The sequence below is a fragment of the Pleurodeles waltl genome, chromosome 5 (assembly GCF_031143425.1).
Source record: "Pleurodeles waltl isolate 20211129_DDA chromosome 5, aPleWal1.hap1.20221129, whole genome shotgun sequence".
Taxonomy (NCBI): Eukaryota; Metazoa; Chordata; class Amphibia; order Caudata; family Salamandridae; genus Pleurodeles; species Pleurodeles waltl.
Window position 1 is genome coordinate 1,874,248,562 of NC_090444.1, and position 9,397 is coordinate 1,874,257,958.

At 60.8% G+C, this 9,397-nt stretch overlaps 2 protein-coding genes across 2 annotated transcripts in view; one reads left to right on the top strand and one right to left on the bottom strand.

The window, feature by feature from the left end:
* GNMT (glycine N-methyltransferase) overlaps positions 1-4,026 on the bottom strand; it is a 76,402-nt gene extending 72,376 nt beyond the window's left edge. Inside the window, exon 1 of the mRNA XM_069236437.1 lies at positions 3,791-4,026. Within this exon, the coding sequence (XP_069092538.1) occupies positions 3,791-3,996 (206 nt within the window). The 5' untranslated portion in view covers positions 3,997-4,026. The remainder of the gene's footprint in view (positions 1-3,790) is intronic.
* Positions 4,027-7,885: 3,859 nt separating this feature from the next.
* On the top strand, positions 7,886-9,064 carry LOC138297180 (S-antigen protein-like). Its single transcript, XM_069236675.1, has one exon. The coding sequence runs from the start codon at positions 7,886-7,888 to the stop codon at positions 9,062-9,064; it is 1,179 nt and encodes a 392-aa protein (XP_069092776.1).
* Positions 9,065-9,397: the final 333 nt, after the last annotated feature.

A 9,397-nucleotide genomic window follows, 5' to 3' on the forward strand; every position in this document is an offset into this window, starting at 1 on the left:
TGGGGCCAAAGGCGCTTTACAACCCTCCAGGGGCCCCCCCGACCCCGCCGCAGGCAGAGGCCCCCGGGAGGCAGGTCTGCTCACATAATACACGCGGGACTACAAGTCCCAGCATGCACAGCGCGGTGCCCAACACCCGGCCCCGACTGCCTCCGAGGCGCCCGAGGACCGCACTTAACAAGGGCCCCAGAGGGCGCCCGGGGACCGCCCCCTGGACAAGGGGCCCCAGAGGTGACCCCCCCCCCCCCCCCCGGACAAGGGCCCCCTGAAGCGCCGCCTGGAGTACGAGGCGCTACACAGAGGCTCCGCAGACCAGCAGGCTGCGGTGTTCAGTGCTTCCTGCTGCGCTGCGGTTCATAGCGCCGAGACTAGCGCGCGTCATCACAAGCGCTGGATCAGGACACAAGCACCAGCCGGAGCCCGGGCATCACTGCGGCCCCGGGCCGAGGCCAGCGCGTTACTTTACGTTACGTTACACTACACTACACTACACTACACTACACTACACTACACTACACTACACTACTGGGGCCCCGCTGCTCTCCCGCTGCCCCAGGCCGAGGCTCGCGCGTTACCTTACAATAGCTGCGGTGCTTACCCGGTGCCACAGGCCAGTCCAGCACATCACGTTACATTCCGTTACTTTACATCACGGCGCTCACCAGGTGCCCAGCACATCACGTTACATCCCGTTACATTACGGCGCTCACCCGGTGCCGCAGGCCACGCCCAGCACATCACGTTACTTTACACCCCGTTACATTACACTCCGTTACATTACGTTACATGCCGTTACACCCCGGCGCTCACCCGGTGCTGCAGGCCACGCTCAGCACATCACGTTACTTTACACCCCGTTACATTACACCCCGTTACTTTACGTTACATCCCGTCGCTCACCCGGTGCCGCAGGCCACGTCCAGCACATCACATCCCGTTACACCCCACTACATTACACCCCGTTACTTTACGTTACATCCCGTCGCTCACCCGGTGCCGCAGGCCACGTCCAGCACATCCCGTTACACCCCGTTACATTACGTTACATCCCGGCGCTCACCCGGTGCCGCAGGCCACGTCCAGCACATCCCGTTACACCCCGTTACATTACGTTACATCCCGGCGCTCACCCGGTGCCGCAGGCCACGTCCAGCACATCCCGTTACACCCCGTTACATCCCGGCGCTCACCCGGTGCCGCAGGCCACGTCCAGCACATCACGTTACTTTACACCCCGTTACATTACACTCCGTTACATTACGTTACATGCCGTTACATCCCGGCGCTCACCCGGTGCTGCAGGCCACGCTCAGCACATCACGTTACTTTACACCCCGTTACATTACACCCCGTTACTTTACGTTACATCCCGTCGCTCACCCGGTGCCGCAGGCCACGTCCAGCACATCACATCCCGTTACACCCCACTACATTACACCCCGTTACTTTACGTCACATCCCGTCGCTCACCCGGTGCCGCAGGCCACGTCCAGCACATCACGTTACACCCCACTACATTACACCCCGTTACTTTACGTTACATCCCGTCGCTCACCCGGTGCCGCAGGCCACGTCCAGCACATCCCGTTACATTACGTTACATCCCGGCGCTCACCCGGTGCCGCAGGCCACGTCCAGCACATCCCGTTACACCCCGTTACATTACGTTACATCCCGGCGCTCACCCGGTGCCGCAGGCCACGTCCAGCACATCCCGTTACACCCCGTTACATCCCGGCGCTCACCCGGTGCCGCAGGCCACGTCCAGCACATCACGTTACTTTACACCCCGTTACATTACACTCCGTTACATTACGTTACATGCCGTTACATCCCGGCGCTCACCCGGTGCTGCAGGCCACGCTCAGCACATCACGTTACTTTACACCCCGTTACATTACACCCCGTTACTTTACGTTACATCCCGTCGCTCACCCGGTGCCGCAGGCCACGTCCAGCACATCACATCCCGTTACACCCCACTACATTACACCCCGTTACTTTACGTCACATCCCGTCGCTCACCCGGTGCCGCAGGCCACGTCCAGCACATCACGTTACATCCCGTTACACCCCACTACATTACACCCCGTTACTTTACGTTACATCCCGTCGCTCACCCGGTGCCGCAGGCCACGTCCAGCACATCCCGTTACACCCCGTTACATTACGTTACATCCCGGCGCTCACCCGGTGCCGCAGGCCACGTCCAGCACATCCCGTTACACCCCGTTACATTACGTTACATCCCGGCGCTCACCCGGTGCCGCAGGCCACGTCAAGCACATCCCGTTACACCCCGTTACATCCCGGCGCTCACCCGGTGCCGCAGGCCACGTCCAGCACATCACGTTACTTTACACCCCGTTACATTACACTCCGTTACTTTACGTTACATCCCGGCGCTCACCCGGTGCCGCCCGCCACGTCCAGCACATCCCGTTACATTACGTTACACGCCGTTACATCCCGTCGCTCACCCGGTGCCGCAGGCCACGTCCAGCACATCACGTTACATCCCGTTACACCCCACTACATTACACCCCGTTACTTTACGTTACATCCCGTCGCTCACCCGGTGCCGCAGGCCACGTCCAGCACATCCCGTTACACCCCGTTACATTACGTTACATCCCGGCGCTCACCCGGTGCCGCAGGCCACGTCCAGCACATCCCGTTACACCCCGTTACATTACGTTACATCCCGGCGCTCACCCGGTGCCGCAGGCCACGTCCAGCACATCCCGTTACACCCCGTTACATCCCGGCGCTCACCCGGTGCCGCAGGCCACGTCCAGCACATCACGTTACTTTACACCCCGTTACATTACACTCCGTTACTTTACGTTACATCCCGGCGCTCACCCGGTGCCGCCCGCCACGTCCAGCACATCCCGTTACATTACGTTACACGCCGTTACATCCCGTCGCTCACCCGGTGCCGCAGGCCACGTCCAGCACATCACGTTACATCCCGTTACACCCCACTACATTACACCCCGTTACTTTACGTTACATCCCGTCGCTCACCCGGTGCCGCAGGCCACGTCCAGCACATCCCGTTACATGCCGTTACACCCCGTTACATCCCGGCGCTCACCCGGTGCCGCACGCCACGTCCAGCACATCCCGTTACACCCCGTTACATCCCGTTACACCCCGTTACATCCCGGCGCTCACCCGGTGCCGCAGGCCACGTCCAGCACATCCCGTTACACCCCGTTACATTACGTTACACCCCGTTACATCCCGGCGCTCACCCGGTGCCGCACGCCACGTCCAGCACATCCCGTTACACCCCGTTACATTACGTTACATCCCGGCGCTCACCCGGTGCCGCACGCCACGTCCAGCACATCCCGTTACACCCCGTTACATCCCGGCGCTCACCCGGTGCCGCAGGCCACGTCCAGCACATCACGTTACTTTACACCCCGTTACATTACACTCCGTTACATTACGTTACATGCCGTTACATCCCGGCGCTCACCCGGTGCTGCAGGCCACGCTCAGCACATCACGTTACTTTACACCCCGTTACATTACACCCCGTTACTTTACGTTACATCCCGGCGCTCACCCGGTGCCGCAGGCCACGTCCAGCACATCCCGTTACACCCCGTTACATGCAGTTACATCCCGGCGCTCACCCGGTGCCGCAGGCCACGTCCAGCACATCCCGTTACATTACGTTACATCCCGGCGCTCACCCGGTGCCGCAGGCCACGCCCAGCACATCCCGTTACACCCCGTTACATCCCGTTACACCCCGTTACATCCCGGCGCTCACCCGGTGCCGCACGCCACGTCCAGCACGCTCCGGCAGCCGTGCCCCCGCAGCAGCGCCACCAGCCAGCTGCGGTACTCCTCGGTGCGGCTGCGGGTGTCCCCGATGTAGAGCTGCCAGACCCGGGCCGCCCGGCCGTCCGCGTACTGGTCCGGGAGCCCCTCGGCGGCCACGCCCAGGGAGCGCGTGCGGTACACGCTGTCCACCATCCTGCCCGCGCTGTGCCAGCGGCGGAGCCCTCGCCCGGCTTTATACAGCTCCACGCGGCTCCGCCCCCACCGGCAGCCAATGGGAAGGGCAGCCTCGTCTTCCGGCCAATGGCAGGTGTCGCTGCCCAGGGGCCGTCCTTCCTCCTGACAAATAGGATGCGGTGTGCTGGGCCTGACACAGTAGCCAATGAGGCAGACGGCTGAGGCACACCCCCAGCAGCACCAATGGAGGAGGGGCTGAGGCACACACCCCCTCCCAGTGGCACCGCCTGTCTGTGGGGGTCCCTCTGACACCAGCAGTAGCAGGAGGGTCAGTGGTGGATGGACCTCCTCACCCCTCACCCACCTCTCCTCACCCCTCACCCTCACCCACCTCTCCTCATCCCTCACCCACCTCTCACTCACCTCACCTCACACCTCACCCACCTCTCACCCACCTCTCCTCACCCCTCACCCACCTCTCCTCACCCCTCACCCACCTCTCCTCACCCCTCCTCATCCCTCACCCACCTCTCCTCACTCCTCAACCCTAACCTCTCTCCTCACCCCTCACCCACCTCACTCCTCAACCACCTCTCACCCACCTCTCCTCACTCCTCAACCACCTCTCCTCACTCCTCAACCCTAACCTCTCTCCTCACCCCTCACCCACCTCTCCTCATCCCTCACCCACCTCTCACTCACCTCACCTCACACCTCACCTCACACCTCACCCACCTCTCACCCACCTCTCCTCACTCCTCAACCCTAACCTCTCTCCTCACCCCTCACCCACCTCTCCTCACCCCTCACCCACCTCTCACTCACCTCACCTCACCCCTCACCCACCTCTCACCCACCTCTCCTCACTCCTCAACCACCTCTCCTCACTCCTCACCCTCACCCACCTCTCCTCACCCCTCACCCACCTCTCCTCATCCCTCACCCACCTCTCACTCACCTCACCTCACACCTCACCCACCTCTCACCCACCTCTCCTCACTCCTCAACCACCTCTCCTCACTCCTCAACCCTAACCTCTCTCCTCACCCCTCACCCACCTCTCACTCACCTCACCTCACACCTCACCCACCTCTCACCCACCTCTCCTCACTCCTCAACCACCTCTCCTCACTCCTCAACCCTAACCTCTCTCCTCACCCCTCACCCACTTCTCACTCACCTCACACCTCACCCACCTCTCACCCACCTCTCCTCACTCCTCAACCACCTCTCCTCCCTCCTCAACCCTAACCTCTCTCCTCACCCCTCACCCACCTCTCCTCACCCCTCACCCACCTCTCACTCACCTCACCTCACACCTCACCCACCTCTCACCCACCTCTCCTCACTCCTCAACCCTAACCTCTCTCCTCACCCCTCACCCACCTCTCACTCACCTCTCCTCACCCCTCACGCACCTCTCCTCACCCCTCACCCACCTCTCCTCATCCCTCACCCCACCTCACACCACACCTCACCCACCTCTCACCCACCTCTCCTCACTCCTCAACCCTAACCTCTCTCCTCACCCCTCACCCTCACCCACCTCTCACTCACCTCTCCTCACCCCTCACGCACCTCTCCTCACCCCTCACCCTCACCCACCTCTCCTCATCCCTCACCCACCTCTCCTCACCCCTCACCCACCTCTCCTCACTCAACCCTCACCCCTCACACACCTCTCCTCACTCCTCAACCCTCTCCTCACCCCTCACCCACCTCTCACTCACCTCACCTCACCCCTCACCCACCTCTCACCCACCTCTCCTCACTCCTCAACCACCTCTCCTCACTCCTCAACCCTAACCTCTCTCCTCACCCCTCACCCCTCACCCACCTCTCCTCACCCCTCACCCACCTCTCACTCACCTCTCCTCACCCCTCACGCACCTCTCCTCACCCCTCACCCTCACCCACCTCTCCTCATCCCTCACCCACCTCTCCTCACCCCTCACCCACCTCTCCTCACTCAACCCTCACCCCTCACACACCTCTCCTCACTCCTCAACCCTCTCCTCAACCCTCACCCACCTCTCCTCACTCACCTCTCACCCACCTCTCCTCACCCCTCACCCACCTCTCCTCACTCACCTCTCACCCACCTCTCCTCACCCCTCCACCACCTTTCCTCACTCCTCAACCCTCACTTCTTTTCTCACCCCTCACCCACCTCTCCTCAACCCTCACCTGTCTCCTCAACCCTCACCCACATCTCCTCACCTATCACCCTCCCCTCTCTCCTCACCCCTCAACCCTCACCCACCTCTCACCCACCTCTCGTCACTCCTCAACCCACACCTCTCTCCTCACCCCTCACCTCACCCACCTCTCCTCACTCACCTCTCACCCACCTCTCCTCACCCCTCACCCACCTCTCCTCACCCACCTCTCCTCACTCACCTCTCCTCACCCCTCACCCACCTCTCACCCACCTCACCTCTCACCCACCTCTCCTCACCCCTCCATCACCTCTCCTCACTCCTCAACCCTCACCTCTCTCCTCAACCCTCACTTCTTTCCTCACCCCTCACCCACCTCTCCTCACCTATCACCTCTCTCTGCTCGGCTCCTCCCCCCTCCTCCCACTCCCCGCGCACCCCTGACACCTCTCCACTTCGCCCCTCTACACACCTCTTTCGCTCATTTTCTCTTCCCGACCCTCCTCACCCCACCTCCTCCTGCCCATCTGCCTCACCCCCTACTCTCTATTGCCCCCGCCTCCCTCTTACCCCTCTCCCCCTCCTTTCGTCCTCTTATATCCCCCCCCCCCGCGATGTCTCGTTTCCTCGTCTTTTCTCCTCCCATCTTTTCATGCACTCCCCCTCTCCTGCCCTCCTGTCTGTCTCCACCCTTTCTCCTTCCCCTCCTTCACTTCTGCCCTCCCTTCTGTCTCCACTGCACTCCCTCCTCTCCTCCCTCCTGCTCTCTTCTCTGTCTCCCCCACCCCTCCCTCTCCCCCACTCCTGCCCTCCTCTCTGTCTCCCCCCCACCCCCTCTCTTCTGACATGAAGCCAGACAAGCTTTGGAAAAGTAAACAGGCCGCAGGGCAGTGTTGTGTCCCTGCCCTCTCGTGCCCTCTCCTAGCCTCTCCCCAACATCTCACCAAACCGCTTCCTCCGCATCCCTCCCCACTAGAAACAAGCCTTGTCCAGGACAGGAGTGACCCATGTGCACTTGGGAGGGGGCAGCTGGCAGGCTCACCTCTGCACCCCATGGCTGCCAAGTTTCCCAGGTCCATGCATGATGCGCTGCTCCAGGCCAGGTTTTCCCCTTTGAATTCTGGGACTTGTAGTCTTGCTTATTCCATTATAAAACAGGACTACAAATCCTAGAATTCCAAGACAATAGTCTGGACTAGAGCAGCCCATCAAGCATGGACCAGGGAATCTTGGCAGGGCGGCACCCCGTGCCCCTCTGGCCACCCCGGTCCTTCATTACTAGAGATGACGGCATGAACAAAACCAATAGATTCCGCCTCTGGGAACGGTTGGCTTTGCCAATGTTTTTTTAGTGATACTGTGCAGGGTGGCTAAAGAGGAAACCAAGAAACAACCCCTTAAGATCTCACAAGTGAGAGCAGTGTGCTGTCTCAGCTGAGACCTAAAAAGGTGCTACCATGCAGACACGTGCCGCCTTCTAGGCACCTGCCCCACATATACATGTGGCTACCAAGTGCACAAGAGCTTTGTTCCCCTTTATTTACTGATCCAAGTGGGATTGGTAAATAAGTCAAGGTGGTAGTGCCACAGTATTTGTTTCTGAAAATAAAAGTGGGTGGGGGAAGCAACACATTCTGTGTGGGTGGAAGCAACCCGGAGGGTGTGGGTGGAAGTAACACGGAGGGCATGGTGGAAGCCACACAGAGACCGTGGGTGGAAGCAACACGGAGGGTGTGCATGGAAGCAACATGGAGGGTGTGCGTGGAAGCAACACGGAGGGCGTGCGTGGAAGCAACACGGAGAGCGTGGGTGGAAGCAACACAGAGAGCGTGGGTGGAAGCAACACGGAGGGCGTGCGTGGAAGCAACACGGAGGGCGTGCGTGGAAGCAACACGGAGAGCATGGGTGGAAGCAACACAGAGAGCGAGGGTGGAAGCAACACGGAGGGCACGGGTGGAAGCAACACAGAGAGCGTGGGTGGAAGCAACACAGAGAGCGTGCGTGGAAGCAACACGGAGGGCGTGCGTGGAAGCAACACGGAGGGTGTGCGTGGAAGCAACACGGAGGGCACGGGTGGAAGCAACACAGAGAGCGTGGGTGGAAGCAACACAGAGAGCGAGGGTGGAAGCAACAAGGAGGGCGTGCGTGGAAGCAACACGGAGGGCGTGCGTGGAAGCAACACGGAGAGCGTGGGTGGAAGCAACAAAGAGAGCGTGGGTGGAAGCAACACGAAGGGCGTGCGTGGAAGCAACACGGAGGGCACGGGTGGAAGCAACACAGAGAGCGTGGGTGGAAGCAACACAGAGAGCGAGGGTGGAAGCAACACGGAGGGCGTGCGTGGAAGCAACACGGAGGGCGTGCGTGGAAGCAACACGGAGAGCGTGGGTGGAAGCAACACAGAGAGCGAGGGTGGAAGCAACACGGAGGGCGTGCGTGGAAGCAACACGGAGGGCGCAGGTGGAAGCAACACGGAGGGCATGCGTGGAAGCAACACGGAGGGCGTGCGTGGAAGCAACACAGAGAGCGTGGGTGGAAGCAACACAGAGGGCGTGCGTGGAAGCAACACGGAGGGCGCGGGTGGAAGCAACACAGAGAGCGTGGGTGGAAGCAACACAGAGGGCATGCGTGGAAGCAACACAGAGGGCGTGGGTGGAACCAACACAGAGGGCGTTCGTGGAAGCTACATGGAGGGTGTGGGTGGAAGCAACACAGAGGGCATGCGTGGAAGCAACACGGAGGGCGTGCGTGGAAGCACACAGAGGGCTTGGGTAGAAGCAACACAGAGAGCGTGGGTGGAAGCAACACAGAGGATGTGCGTGGAAAAAATACAGAGGGCATGGGTGGAAGCAACACAGAGGGCGTGGTTGGAAACAACACATAGGATGAGGGTGGAAGCAACACAGAGGGCGTGTGTGGAAACAACATAGAAGGTATGGGCGGAAGCAACACGTAGGGCATGGTGGAAGGAACATGGAGGGTGTGGGTGGAAGCAACATGGAGGGTGTGGGTGGAAGCAACCGGGAGGGCATGGGTGGAAGCAACATGGGTGCGGGTGGAAGCAACATGGAGGGCATGGTAAAAGCTACACGGAGGGCATGGGTGGAAGCAACATGGAGGGCATGGGTGGAAGCAACACAGGTGTCGGTGGAAGCAACATGGAGGGAATGGTAGAAGCTACACGGAGGGCAGGAGTGGAAGCAACAGAGATGGCATTGGTGGAAGCAACACGGAGGGCAGGGGAGGAAGCCACACAGAGACCG

What these genes read in the sequence shown, in the direction of transcription:
- LOC138297180 (XM_069236675.1), top strand. Translation starts at nt 7,886, where the DNA reads ATGGAGGGTGTGCGTGGAAGCAACACGGAGGGCGTGCGTGGAAGCAAC.